Source organism: Diadema setosum, chromosome 21, assembly GCF_964275005.1.
Source record: "Diadema setosum chromosome 21, eeDiaSeto1, whole genome shotgun sequence".
NCBI lineage: Eukaryota > Metazoa > Echinodermata > Echinoidea > Diadematoida > Diadematidae > Diadema > Diadema setosum.
The window spans coordinates 24,183,330-24,199,352 of NC_092705.1; the positions used below are offsets into that span (position 1 = coordinate 24,183,330).

General features: G+C 38.3%; 2 protein-coding genes across 2 annotated transcripts in view; both read right to left on the reverse strand.

Annotated features, from left to right (window-relative positions):
- Nucleotides 1-1,195: 1,195 nt before the first annotated feature.
- LOC140244193 (eukaryotic translation initiation factor 4E type 2-like) lies at nt 1,196-5,636 on the reverse strand. The gene is made up of 6 exons (XM_072323826.1): nt 5,561-5,636; nt 4,452-4,542; nt 3,570-3,707; nt 2,779-2,883; nt 1,849-2,001; nt 1,196-1,336 (listed from the first exon to the last, which is right to left on the reverse strand). The coding sequence occupies exons 1-6, from the start codon at nt 5,578-5,580 to the stop codon at nt 1,196-1,198; spliced, it is 648 nt and encodes a 215-aa protein (XP_072179927.1). The 5' UTR covers nt 5,581-5,636.
- A 2,527-nt stretch (nt 5,637-8,163) lies between these two features.
- The window catches only part of LOC140244192 (protein timeless-like), a 29,880-nt gene continuing 22,020 nt past the window's right edge, over nt 8,164-16,023 (reverse strand). Inside the window, exons 22-25 of the mRNA XM_072323825.1 lie at nt 15,430-15,477; nt 14,518-14,718; nt 13,643-13,787; nt 8,164-12,768 (exon numbers count right to left, since the gene is read on the reverse strand). Coding sequence (XP_072179926.1) covers nt 12,684-12,768; nt 13,643-13,787; nt 14,518-14,718; nt 15,430-15,477 — 479 coding nt within the window. The 3' untranslated portion in view covers nt 8,164-12,683. The remainder of the gene's footprint in view (nt 12,769-13,642; nt 13,788-14,517; nt 14,719-15,429; nt 15,478-16,023) is intronic.

The following is a 16,023-nucleotide window of genomic DNA, read 5'->3' on the forward strand; positions in this document are numbered from 1 at the left end:
CAAGGGGGGCCCATTGGCAAAGTATGGGTTCGAACTGGCCTTCTTCTACACTAGTCTCTGCTGTAGACTTGTTTCTCAAGGTTCCGCTGCGTGTCCATGGTAGTTTGATCAGCTCCACCATATGTTTTCACCCTTGGCATCAGTATTTTGCCTAAGCTAACTAACTTTTAAAGAAGAAAAAAAAAATATCAAGAAACCAGGATGCCTCTATTAACCTCTGCAAGTTAGCTGGGTCCCTCAAAATTGTCCAGGTTCATTCCAGCATGGAAGGCATTTTGCTAGGCAAGCATACAGTTTGAGTCCATTGCATCCCAATAGGACTGCAGAGCTCTGGTTCCATGAGATAAAAAAAAAGAAAAAGAAAAATGATAAAAACAAGGAGACTGGTGTGATGTGAGATGCGACAGGTGCTTTGGTGTACCCCTCACTGCCACCAATGGGTGGCTTCTCGGTCCCCTTGTCACCCCGCCTTGCTCCTACCTCATGAAGATGTCAGTATTCCTGAAGCTAGACCTATCCCTGCACATCACAGGGTAAGAAGGAGACGAATGGGAGGAAATAAGAGAGAAAGTAGCATGAGAATCCCACAAGTATATGCAAAGGTGGGTTGTTGTATTTCACATAGTACAACTTTACTGCAAAAGGGCATATATTCCTTATAAGTGTGATAAAACTGATTCTCTCTGTTCTCTGCAAAATAACCGTATTGTTTCTTTCTTCAATCAATATCTTTCATTAACCCGTTGAGGATGAGTCCAGATTATACTCGGGCATGTGTCTATGGGAAATGCGTGTGGTAGCAATATCAACCTGTCCTCAACGGATTAAAGAAGCAATAGCGTGGGGATCCATGGAGTGGGAAGGCTGGCCTGGCTCGGATATATTTGGGAATCCCTGTCACAAACTGTGTACAGCTTTATCACTGATCTCTATGTAAGTACAAACACTTGAATGGAGTCAACCATTACTGATGAGCCCACGCATCGATGCACATATTTGCTGACCGGTGCTATTCTTGGTTTTCGTATGTACCCCAGTGGGCAGCGAATGAATTGTACCACCCATGGATCCCATGCTACCAAGCCCTAACAGAACAAAACCAAGCAGCAATGTCAAATCCTTGACTCCTTATTCACAAACAGTGAGCAAAATTTTCACATGGCTTGAGCTACATGTACACTACTGAGGGAACAACTTACTTCAAACTATCTGTGTGTGTCTTGTACTCCATAATGGTATTTGGAGGTAGGTTCAGAACCCTTTGTAATGTGTCCCGGACTCTGATATTAATCGCGTTGTCACTGGCTGTCCTATTCCAGATTGATATGATGTCCTCCTGCGAGATGAAAACAAGAGAAATATGAGGGGGAAAAAAATGACAGTAGATATGAAATAACCAGCACATGAAACTTATAAGCAGACTAGTATAATTTCAAGTTTAAGTGAAACTGCTTTTCACCTCCATAGCACGTTTCTAGAATCAAGTGTATAGTTTCATGTTTTAAGTTGCATTTTTCTGAGAATGAACCTGAAACCTACAAAATTGGAGAGGATAAACATGACTATGTATGTTCCCAATTGTACAGGAAAATCATATACAAAAAGAAGCAAAGATGAAACATAGAAAAACACACACATTGCTCATAAGTTTGGGTCATGATGGTTCTTTAACCCGTTGAAGACTAGTCCCAAATGTACTCGGGCAAGAGTGTATGGGAAATGTGTGTTGTAACAAAATCAGCACGTCCTCATCAGGTTAATATCTGCTGTCTAAACTTCCTACATGATGTTCATGACATCACTGCAGCGGGGGGCCTGAATGACCACCTGACCACAATGACCACTCACCGCAAAGCGGACAGACACCACGGCCCCACAAATCTCTTCTCCCACCATGAACTGTTCCCCAAGCATGGCCAGGATCAGGTTCTCCCACAGGCGGGAGGCCAGCCCCTTCCGTAGTCGCACAATCCACTTGCCCCCCTTCTTGTTGGCCTCATCCTAAGACACACAGACAGGAGAGATGACCGATACATAAACAGTACAACATTACCTAACATGTGTTATAGCACTCAGAAATCTAAGCAGAACAGTCATTCCATTGATTTGTTAATGTCTGATTGATTAATGGATTGGTTGATCTATCAATTGATAAATCAAGTGACTGATTGATTGGTTGATTGATTGATTGATTGACTGACTGACTGACTGATTGATTGATTGATTGATTGATTGATTGATTGATTGATTGATTGATTGACTGATTGATTGATTGATTGATTGGTGGGTGGATGGATGGATGGATGGATGGATGGAAAGATGGACTGACTGATAATTTGCTTGATTTTGTAATTGATTGATTCACTGTCATTCTTCAACATATGAAAAAAAAAATACAAAAACAAATCATATACAGAATGGCACGTAAACTTGTACAAAGAATATGGAAATGCATTACAAAATCAAATCTAAATTAAGCCATGGAAATTTTCAAAATTCACTGGGATATGTTTTTCAGCATGTCTCCTCCATTTCCAACAATTTCAATTTTGATCCAGTGTAATCAGAAAGGCCAGAGAAAGAGAAAGAGAATCAGAAGGGAATACTTGGTCCCACTTACTGCACAGAGGGGCATTGGGGATTAGCTCTCTCTTAAAAAAAGTCATTACATTTGGCACTGTGGCCAGGGGGTTTGAACCTGTAACCTTACAAGGGGGATTCCTCACAATCTGTGCTCTGAATTGAGACAATCTGTACCAATTCTGAATTGGTTCTCACCTCCCACATTGGTTTGATTCCATGCTTGAAGAGATGATAGTCACTGCTACTCGTCAGATCACACGGTCGGGCTATGTGACTGTATAATGTCCAGAACTGTTCAACCTGCATAGAAATAGTGCGTGAATAAGATGATTATATCAGCAGATCATCATATCAAGGTACCCATTTCATGAAGAGATTTACATCCTCGGCAATTAATTGCAGCTGCCATGGCAACAATATTCTTGCAGGTGATTTGATGTTGCCTTCATTTTCCTATTGCAGGTATGTTTATAGCAAATTAAAAGTTTTGAAGCAACAGGGCTGACCAGAAAATACCAACACATCAAAAAAACGCAAACTCACACACAAACACACACACACACAGCGAATGACATATGACCAAATCAGAAATCAGCATTATGCACTCATATGTTTATGCTATCACCAGTGCTCTTATATAAGCCTTATTAATATTTCTAATAAATTTCATCCAAAGATGCATTACGATTAATGCCATAGGGTTACTATCGTGGTGTCCTGGCCGTGGAAGTTGCGAATGCTGGGAGACTATTACTAAAATGCCTACATTCTTATCTAACCTGTAACCATTAGGTGTATACATAGACCATGGACACTTAGAGATGCTCCATAGCATGACAAAGATCTGTTTAGGAGCAAGAACTTAGGAGGAGAGAGAACCTGCATGCTTCCTAAAAGCACTAATACTGGATCGAATAACAGATGCTAAATCTGAACATCATTTTAGCATTGAGAAGGTACTCTTCTTATACAGCTGGCATACTCACCGATGCAAAAGCACCAATGATCTTAATGTTCTGCTCGTAGTTGGCTGAGGATGCCTTGTTCCCTGGTGTCCTCCGAGAGAACCACAGGCAGTAGGAGTATTGCAGCTGGTGCTCCCCTTGCTTACACTTCACTTTGGGCTGTAGGAGAGAGAAGCGACAAAATTACAGTGGTCGTAACTCTGCAAATCTCATAATTTCTTTCTTATTTCTTATCTGATTAAGGATACAAATTTCCATGCACAAATACAGAACATGAGCATGAGCCAATAAAATACCAAAAGAGTTCACAAGAGTGTAGGGTTCTGCGGCGTGACACAATGATGTGATGTCATATATCCTACACTCAAACAAGACTCATCTTTCAATCAGGCAAAGTCTTGTTTTAGAAAATTTGTACAATACACATTGAATTCAGAAGAGGCCAGGAAAGAGAAGAATGGCGAGGCAGCTATCACAACATAAAGCTACTTTGTACGTGAAAGAGCCTGCACTTTGATAATATCACAAGATACAAAATTTGTATTACTCATCAGGGGTGGATCCAGAAATTCCGTAAAGGGGAGGCACCTTTACAAAATTAAAGGGAGGCGCGTGTGCCCCTCCCCCATTTTTTTTTTCTTTTGTTTTAGCAAAAAATAAAGAGGATGCATGCGCCCCCCTCTGGATCCGCCACTGCTCATTCATTACGACTTAAATAAAATTGACTTGCGAATATCACAATCACTGTTACATGGTTCCACCTAGTCCTGAGTATACAATAAGGTCTAAGACAATGATCTTGCCACCGAGTACCTTCCCTTTTTTTCTCTTCCATCCCCTCTCCCTCCCCAATTCAATCCCCACCTCACAATAAGCCTGAAATGTGGGTCATGCTACACCTACCCAAACTATTTTCTGTGTATCGTCAGCTGGTTCCTTGTCTGCAATCTGTTCCGTCTCCTCACGGTCCTCTCCGCTGTCATCGTCCTTCAGCCTAGAAGAGAATGCAACAATTTAGATATCATCGTACAAATTAATTTATGGGTATTCATCAGATCGACATACAGTAGACTGATTGATTTATTGATTAATTACTTCATTGCCCACGATGGAAATTCTTCATACACTGATTATTTCAAGTCAAAAATAAACATCAAACAATCAAACAATGCCAAAGACATATCACAGGGTACAACTGAAACTGAAACATATTGGCGACAATACAATATCAGATCACATACACCAGGGCTGCACACACTAGTTCATTTTTTCAACTGGTCCGACCTGTCCCTGTCGGACCATAATGAGGTAGATCTAGATCTAAATCAGGGTTCTACGACTAGGTGGTCTAGACTAGTTTTTCCATTTTTTTATTATTTTTATTTTTTTTTTTACTGCAATAAGGTCCTTTTCTGAAAAAGTTGCTGGTCCGACAGTGATTTTTACTGGTCTGGACCATCATACCAGTGCAATTGTGCAGCCTTGCATACACCATAATAACATGATATACCTTCTGCAGGTTTATAATACCCATGCCCCGCGCCCCGGGCAGCGTGTTTTTTTTAGACGGCACAGATTGGGGAAACTAAAGATCTATCGGGGACCCTATTCCTAAACTTAACCCTAATCCTAATCCTAACCCTAACCATCAAACCCTAACCCTAACCCCAACCCTAACCCTAACCCTAACCCTAACCATAACCATAACCAAAAACCCTAACCCAACGTTTTTCCCATAGATTTAACACGCGCCATGCCCCAATCTGTGCCGTCTTAAAAAAAAACGCCCCCGGGCATAAGGCCATGGATGGAAACGATGTTTCATTCCATTCCAACGAACGTGGTACTAACACTGGCCCAACATACATTTATATAAATGGGACTATTGCGAAAATATCCTGGTCGTTGCCATCTCTAGCTCAATGAGAAGTTTAGATAAGATGGAGAGTCCACGGAAGATCAAACTGCAGCCAAGAATGGCAGAGCAAATTACGACAACAAATCACACTTACATGTCAAATTGATTATTCATGACCAAAAACGGCAGAGAATTGTCAGTTTTTAGAGAAGTTGAAGTCTCGATCGCGATCTGCACCAAGTTAGGGTCAACAGCTCCCTCACAGTTCTCGATCTGCACAATCCGCCTTTCATCAGCGCAGCTAGCTTGCTAATTGCGCGGTGGTAGCTGCTGACTGATTGAGCATTAATTTATGAATAATTTTGCCAAATTCTTTTTTTTTTTTCCTCCATTGATAGTCATCAGTGTCCCCCTACTTCTTACTTCTTACTTTCTTCTTACTGTCGTTATCAGATTCTTTTCCTTCTTCTTTTCCCCCTATTTCTTGTTCTTGTTCTTCTTGTTAATACTTCTTCTCCTTCTTCTTAATTCTTCTTCTATTCTTCTCGATTCCTCTTCTCCCTTCTTTATCCTCCTCCTTCTTCATCTTCTTCTCCTTTGATCTTCTTCTCACCTCCTCTTCTTCCTCCTCCTTCAATCTGTCTCCCCGAGTCTCCTTACTGCTCTTTGAATACGTTTTTTTTTTCTCTCTTGCTCTATTCCTTTCTCTCTCACTATCTCTCTCTATACAGTTTATATAATACGCACATACACATACACACACACACACACTCACTCACATTCACACACACATAAATACACGTAGACATATATTATTAATATGAATTTATATATAGACCTACGTATTATTTAGATACAGTGTATGATTTCCTATTTACTATTTATTTCTTTGCGATACTGTGACACGAGTCTGGTATGTATTTTGTTTGTGCCTTGTGTCTCCTGCCTATTCTTGGGGGCAGCCCAAGCATTTCAGGTAGGATTGTTTATTGACATAATAATGAATATTGAACATAAATTTATATATTGATGATATCTCTATTTATCATCTATATTATGTTTCAGGATATAATGGTCATACAATGTACGCACGAACTGAATTTAGATGAAATTAACATATGCATGATAATGCATCTGATCAATCATTATTTTTTTTTTAAATAATATACATACCGGTATATATAATTCTTTCTCAATGTCGCACACCATCTGCATATTTTTTTTTTTTACGTTTACATAGATGTACTAGATGCATGAGATAACATATCATGTGTATATTAGGATAATGTGTGTGTGCGTGTATGTGTGGACAATAGGCCTAAAATGTGGTATCTTTAGGAAATATATTTAGTCTGCTTAATAAGGACTAACTTCACGAGTGCCACTCTCGTATGTTTCTGTCATCATTTGTTTCTTATTAACCAGGGATTGTGACAGAGGGTCGAGCCACCCTGCCATGCCTGCATCAACGCATTGTAATTGAGTATGGATGCGATTCTGTAACCCTATACAGCTCCCGTTACAACAAACACGGTTATAAAGAAATTCCGGTTACAACGAATTAAAAATCCATGTTGCAAAATTGTCGGCTCTATGTATTTTTGTTGTTTATTTGTTCGGTCATAACGAAATTTGGATATAACAAAAGAAATCTGCCTGTCCCGAAGACTTTGCTATATGGAGGAGTCCACTGTATATTCTCTTGAAGAGGCAATGAATATCAAATCACACTAAATGTGTTATCTTATGACTTGCAACTGCAACAAACTTTCAGTCCCGTCATTTGCTCTTATATACTCAGTAGTCGTTTCAGCAGCTCAAAACACATCGATGAGAAAAGTTTTACTACATCAAGGCCCCGTTGCTAGAAACTTTGCATTTAAATGCAACTTGCAACTGATTGTCACTGGCCAATCAAAATCATTGTTGCGTGCATGTCTTCTTAATAGGGCAGACCCTGAGCCAATCAGAATGGTTGTTTCAAAATACTGTAAGCAATGATTTGCAATTGATTGCAACTTTCTTGCAACGGGGCCTTGAAAGTCGGACATGCATCCTCACAAATAATTCAGTATGAAACATAGCATGATAAATGTAAACTCTATCTTTGAATATTTCTTACACAACTTAAATGCATGTATATGAAGAGTTTGTTCGCAAAAACCGGTAAGTCCATATTTACCAAATGGAGATACATTATTTGCGATGAAAGGTCAAGAAAAATAGAGAATAATAAGAAAATTTTTGCTTCTTTTGACCATAACTTCAAAAATGTACCTTTATATGTCGTGACCAATATATCATTTTAAAGGTATTATTTTGTACTTTATGACAGAGACCGTACTTCAAAATCTTCAAAAATGGACTTACCGGTTTTTGCGAACAAACTCTTCATATACACGTGTATATGCATTTAAGTTTTTTGGTTTGCTTTGTTTTGATACCGTGATTGTCAACACTCCTGAAGATGCCGAAAATTTGATTCAAATAAACTCATAACTTATCGGCCAAAAAATGCATTACCAGTTTGTTTCTCTATTTCTTCGTGGAGCCAATAGGTTAGTGAAATCTCACACACACACACACATACATATATATAATCACAGAGGATAAGTTGCTACTCAATATCACACAGCCACATCTCTCGTGCCAGTTTTGTTGGCAATATTATTTTACCCATATCACACACACACACATACACACACACACAATGCAGCATAATGCCAATGCCATATGTTTGAATCATACATAGACTTTTATTACACAAATGACACATTATATACACAATCTTTTCCCCAACAAATGGACACTTAAATAGGTCTCTGCAACTCTCCAAATGTCACAATATCAAAGTTGTTAATACTCCTTTTTATCTACAATACGCACGTGCTGACACAAAACACACAGCTTGTAACATGATATGCTAAACATATTATATATTATATTTACATTTGTTAATACATAGGTATCAATGATAAAATTCACAGATGCATATCTTGATAGTTTGCTTAGGAATGCATCAGGACAAGCTATAGTAATATGTGGAACTTACCAATAAATTATACTCTATTGTGTGTCTCTCTCTCTCCCTCTCTCCCTCTCTCTCTCTCTCTCTTAACACCAACAAGAAACACATTTTTAAAATCATTACAGTGCACTCCACTTATAATAAAGTCTTTGGGACTAACAGGTTTCTTTTGTTATATTGAAATTTCATTATAGCCGAACAGCATAGTCAGTAAAGATTATATACATGTAGATAATAATTTTGGGACCTTAAGTTTGATTTCATTGTAACAAAAATTTCGTTATAACCAGGTTCGTTAAAGTGGGAGTGCACTGTATCAGAATTTCTCTCTCTGCAGTAACAGCTGGAGTCGTGTCACAGTGATAAATTACATCATCTCTATCTCCAGAATGTGAAGTCATTCCTAACTCTCACTTGCCCCTTCTACACAGAGTTTCTGTTCATTTAAACAGGATGGGGGCATGATGGAATGGCCTACTCATTCATTCATAAAAGTCTTTTGTCCAAGCTGTGATTTACAGCAATAACTGAATCTGATAAGATGCTGAAAAGCATCAGCACCTTCACTGTGCACTGCCTCTTTCAAATTTCTGTCTGAGCTACCAGTTGCACAACATCAATCCAACTCATTACATAATGCACATCATTACACCGATCTTGGAATCGGAGAATGACCTTGATCTTACACTGAACTTGGTTGCCAGGGAGAGATAGCCTCCTTGACTATCAAAAGACTGCATCTTACTTGCTACATTGTGAACATTTTGTCTACTGTCACCCTACTAGACAACAGAGATATGTAACTGAGTACAAAACTATTCCTGAACATCACTATGAAAAATTTACATTGCACATGATATGAGAAGTTATCTACTTTTTTTTTTTCATTTGACTGTACATCTACAATAATTGAGGTTATAAAAAAGTTTGGAATAGCCACTTATTCATAAAACATGGTAAAAACACCACTCTACAGCTCAGACACTAGACAATGTTACTTGAGAATACACTAAATGAAAAAAAAAGGAAAAAAAAAACATTTAAATTGACAAATGATATTAACAATCCCCCAAATAGGCAACCCACATTTTGTGTACCTGAGCTGGAACTCTTACGCATTATACACTGAACAATGTGAACAGTTAATTGAGGCAAAGTATCATTTCATTTGTTTTGTGCTATGCCAAATAAATTACTAAAATAACTGTAAATAACAAACAAGATTTCATGCATACTGCTAAACCTTTCTTCTCATTACTGTCATCTAACAGCCAGACTATGGCCTCTTGCATTATCTCATCAGTAAAAACTGGACTTTCAGACGAGGACCTAACAGCAATAAATGTGGCCTTTCTAAAATCAGTAATTACAGCAAACATCTCCTTTACAAAGAGTTGGGTTAGACTTAAATATCAATGACAATACTTTTCAAATGTGCATTGTGTCACAGAGAAATAACTACAAGCACTGAACATTACTCTTTAAACCCAAGCATTGTGAAAAAGAAAAGCCTGAAATGGTGTAAATTTAGAGAAGCACTGGCAATGATTATCAAGGCAAATAAAAAATGGCATACACAAATCAACCAAATATGCAAGTTTAAAATTGTCAATGAAGGAAGGTCCAACTTGCAAAATTTCTGACAACACATGAGCCTAACATTTGTTTGAGAGGCATCTGCATATTCTAAAGGTAGATGTTGGGGATCAAGACTTGCTTGAAATAAGTTTTTGACAGAATTATGATGTCATTCAGGACAATGTAAAGCATTTGAAGAACTCCACCATCACATCCACTTATTTTGATTGTAATTATTTCCTCTCCAATCTAGCATTCCCTTTTCTCTCCTTGGCTCGTATAATTACTTATGAAATACGAAAACAAATGTGCACAGCTACAAATGAGCTCTTCCCTCATTTATACCCGGAAGACAAATATACAACAAGGTTTTGAGCTCTTATTCACTAGCAAAACATAGCCATAAGTGCATGTAACCCAATTAAACTTCACTGACTAACAGCCATAAGTGCATGTAACCCAATTAAACTTCACTGACTAACAAAAGAATCCTTGCAAATCTTCTTAAAAAAATAAATATCATAATAGAGGAGTCACTGGAAGATGACTTTGTTATGTTAAATACAAAAGACAACTTTAAAAAAAAAGCTATCGCTAGCACACAAACGACAGGAGAAAGTGTGTCCGGGGCAAGCTGAAGCACTGAGCTTGCACGACTTGTGCAGATTTTGAAACCACAAGAAAGACGGGGTGAGAATGCCAAACAGGAACTTTGCTAGCAAACACATTCACCTCTCCTTCATGTGAACAAGTTTGTTTGCATATTACGGGATGTGGGAGAAAGGCCTGTGGCTACGTTGGCTGTCCTTTAGGTGAGGCACCCCAATCTGGTGTAGACAATATACTCTGCACTCTACTCTATTGTTCACATTACTTGTTCTCACACTCTCGAACAAATATGGAATTTAAGTTATTTTATAAATGACACTAGTAAATACTACTACTAAGATCAATAATATTAATAACCATACAATAATAATAGTAACAATAACAATCTCCATATTAAGTACCGGTATCATTCACAATAAGTATTTATAACAATGATAATATCTGGAACAATTTGACTCCCCAAAACAATGCACCTGCTTCTACTTCAATCAATATCTCTGTCATAAATAATTACATCACTGTTCATGTACATTTTGATGAAAATCATGAATCTTCATTATTGACCACAGACTTACTTCTACCCTCCTCTTCAGAAAAAGGTGATATATGCAATCTATTTTGCACCATTACGCCAATATCATCTGACTTACATAGTGGAATTTGTAGCCTGATAATGACATTTCAGTCGAACTTTGGTGACATCTGATCTCTGATTTACCCTCTGTCACTTCAGGCAACTGATTATTTATTCATTTCTGTCCTTCCTACCCGATGATATTACCATCAAACATTCCCACCTAAATTTGTGGCTGAAACTGACATCCAGTACCAAAGTTCAGTAACCTGTGACTTGACTTTTAATTTTTCCACATTTTTAAACCATGCGAGTGCATATGATTGGTTTTGTTTGGTCAAAATGTCCATGACCAATGCCACAAGAGAGAGAATAGATAGATTCCTTCAAGCCCTTATAAGATGAAACATTTTGGTACTTTCAGTGTGTGAGGCTGTAAAAAATTTCTTCCAGCAAATTTTCCAAAAAACAGTTATTCAAACCCATGTTCCTCCTCCTTTCTTTCAAAGGCATCAAGGCTTAACGCATACAGGAGAGATGCCACCATAAGATACCACAAGAAGATGATACCCACGGCAATGGTAAGCAACATAGATTGACTCTCATTTAAAAAGTGCGTCATGACACAAAGTGCAGAGAAGTGAAGACTTGTGCCAGACTGGCCAACATGCAGTCTAGGATAAATAAGAATGCTACACTGCCAGTGTGATAAAACAAAACGCTAAACACAGTCAGAAAAGTGGTCAAATGAATACATGATAAAGATGAACAAATTCCACAAAATGATACAAAAATAAATATTTTTTTTCCCAGTCATGAATCCTCTACTGCTGTGGAAAAATATAAATTACTTTGAAAACATAGGTAATCTTGGACTAAGCATCACCCAAAGCATCTCTTCATCAATGCTGCATGATATCTCATACATCTCTCTTTGTAGATGCAAAATAACGTATGAGTACACTTGCTAAGTTTTGTTATCTTGTAACACAATTCAACAGCATGGCACAAGACAGAGAACAATACATTGAATCAAATATATTTGCTGTACACTGGCACAAAGTTCGTAGGTTGGATTTGATGGTGGCAAGTGGAAGTCGTGCACCTCCATGTGTCACTGCAGACACACTGGCTATGACCAACGTGAATTCATCAACCCAGCTTGTTCCTCCACTGTCCCACTTGGCAGCGAATCCAGGGTACAGTACAGTGGCACCACCCACGTGATAATAAATATTCCAAGATGGCTGCTAGCGATGTGTTCTCTTGCAAGACATCTCGGCGAACTATAGCGGCCAAAACTGACGCGGCATTGCTCAGCGAGGCGTCTCTTCCCACTTCCATCTGGCACATGACTCACTGGTCAGTTTCATCCTTGAACAGGTGCGAGTTGGCGACAGGAATTCCAAGTTCTGGTGGTATGGCACAGGAACAGACCAGACTTCTCCCTGCAGTTGTTGTTTTGTTTTGTTTTTCTTGCAGGGACACTCACTCAACCTTTCCCATGTTGGCACGCTTAATCACATTGCACCACATTCTCTTCGGTACCTCAAAGTACACCGAGTTGCTGCCACTACACGGGAGAATGAACAAAGGGAGGAGGAAAAAAGAGAGAAAAAAACTAACAGTTAATGATCTGGAAAAATATGAATATAGCAAACAGGGATAGAGTTGTACAGGTGTTTGATAATATGTCAGTGATCATACTCAATGCTGTCTTGTTTTTCTGATCTTTTGTATAATCATACTTGGTCTTCACAAGGTCTATCATAACACAGACTAAACAAGTACCAGGTACTGTAAAACAATTTTTGCAGACACGAAACTTTTGCAAATTTTGTGAGCCAAGAATCCTGTAAGTAAAATGCTCTCCAAAGTTTTTGTCTTCACAATGCATTGACTGCCAGTCACCCATTTGTGAAAAGTTTCAAGTTGTGAGTGTTCCTGGTTTTATGGAAATCTTACTTTGGAGAGTTACAGCAGACAAATCTGTTAGGGTTTGTATAGTATTGGTTAAGGTGAGGACTCAGCTTTCAACTTTTTGCACGATACTTAGAAACCACTTCATGAAATGTTAAGAGCATACAATTCTAGAGGAATTCAAAGTTTATTTGATGAAACTCGGTTTTGAAAAGGCTGAGAAATCCAAAGAAAGAGTAAAACAAAGCAATCCTAATAAAAGATGGGTCACACCTTATATTAGGTTAGCTTTATATTGGATATCTCAGCCGCGATTTCAAAACCAATTTTCATCAAATAAACTTCGAATTCCTCTAGAAATGTATGCTCTTACATGCTTCATAAGAGGTATCTCCTTGTCTCAAAAAATTATCATCAAAAAATGTTGAAAACCTGAAGCCCTATCTCAACCGAAACTATACCATCCCTTTAAAAGTTACTGAAACAGACCAACATGCATCATAACACTAAGTACAAATCCCACTCACCTCTTGGGAGCTGAGATGTCCAGGAAGTCCTTGCCCAGGTCCAAGTCCTCAAGGCCCAGCATGACGCCCTCCTGGGTGAGACCAGTCGTCTCCTTGAATTCATCCGGAATCTTGTCAGCCTGGTCCATCTCAAATTTGAGATTTGCTGTGATTTAAAGAAACAGGAGAATTAGTCAGACATGAGGCGGGTATGAAACAATTACCTGCATATCTGCCAATGTGAAAGCTCAATATACACGACAAATGGGAGAAGAATTTGCAAACCTGAGAATTTTCATCAAAACACTCCAAACAGATGTTTACAAAAGTACAAGCACAATGGCTACATACAGCTTCTTCTTTCCATGAAAAATAACACTCCTAATAAAATATAAACATTTGGGAGGGATGCATTTCTTGTCATACAAGCACACATGAGCACCTATGTCAGATGCCATTTGCACTCACATACATTACTGAAGATGAGGGAGAGATTGGAGATTTCAAAGTAGACCGAGGAAAACGTGACAAATGTTAACTTGACTGATGGGGGTGTAAATGAGTATTTGAAGGGAGACAATTTCAAAACAGGCAAGGAAACGGTGTAAAGTAAAATTTAAACAGAATGTAAGTCTCACTGAACATCCTGAACATCACGAGCAGTGTCAGCAAATTTGCTTCTCACAAATATCTTCATAAATTGGTAAATTTGTAGATACTTGCCACAAGGTGACTGAAAGTGTTTACAGAGCAAAGGAGTGATCCTGTATTACTTTATGCATCTAGGGAAATTGGGTGCACTGTGCCCAAGTGAGCATTATGAAAGAAGAACAAAGACGAGAGATGGGGGAAGAGTTTAATACAGTGGAGTACTAGTAGCTGCCGATCAACCCTACCTTTGTTGATTGGTCCCAGATCACAGGCGGTCTTGTAACACATGTCACTGGTCCAGAAGGTAGGAACTGACGGGTGGAGGCGGCCGGTATCCTGAGAGGTGTGCAGCCCCAGCTTATGGAGCAGGGACCTGAAATGGGGCTCACTCTGGACGGCCTCTTCCTTCTCTGTAAAGGGGATGATGGGCACAGACTTTCCGTCCGCTGGGGTTGGGGTAATCAGAGGAGGGGCAACAAAAGGAAGAAGGAGATTAGGTTCAAATCTTTCTATGACTTCTTCCAAGTCAAACGATAATGTAAAACTACAGAATTATCTGCTTAGGACTGATTTCTCCAAGATCGACCTAAATATATGTGGTCAGTAAATATGAATATAAAGAAAATAAATTGATATTGATAAATTGCTTGAGGGTATAAGAACATATTATTTAAGATAAAGGGAAGCTTCATCTGCATATTTGTACACTCTCTCTTGATTCAGGAAAATTTGGTCAAATGGTGATGGTTGGGATCATCTCTGACCTCCCAAAATAATAATAATAATAATTCTGCAGTAAATACAGGTGACATACACAAGTTATATGCAAAGCAGTCTGACAAATATGCAAAATCTGATGTTTAACATCATAATGGGATAAACCTTGTCAATTTACAAACATCAATAAAGATGATTGCTAAAATGAGTGCGGAAGATATGTATTTTGCCGTAAAAGTGCACTGATGGCTATTCCCTGTGGATTTGTAAAACTAGAAATTAAAAAGTGATCATTACTTCATTAATAACATATTTCAATCTTTATACATCTTGATTTGTATCTTGCTTCATATAATTGTAACATATGAGTATTTGTGTTTCTTTAAAGTACACCTAAACTCAGTTGGTGTGATGTGGAGATTATAGTTTTAAATACTTACAACAGCAATGCCAGATGTGAGGTTCACCAACATGGACCTTGGGGCAGTCTATGGACACAAAACCACATACAACCATTTAGCATTAGCTAGGTTAAAAGTGGCATATCACCATGTTAATACCTCTTGAGCTATGATTTGTGGTACACTTCAATGTGAATGCAGGAATGCTCTATATATGGCAACATTTTATTTGGTGTTTCTTGAAATTAAGAAGTCATTCATTCATGCTGTCCCTCGATATAATCTCTTGCAATACCACCTCTACTAGTACATACTAGTGTCACATATCGCACAAAAAAGGAGAAAAAATGTGGAACAAGTTATACACTGCATTACATCCCCTTTCTACAAGAACAAGACCCAAAATGCGTAATAATGTTAGAGTATCAAACACAGAAACCTAGAGTGATAATAATGTGCAGACTGTGAGTATGTTCCACACAAATTTATTCATATGACATTTACAATTGCAGCTGATTGACTACATTTTTATATTTGCAAGTGATCATAGAAAATCAAAGCATTACAAATTTGCACTACTTGAATAAAAATAGAATCATAACTGTACCACTTTGTACATCAAACTTGATTCTT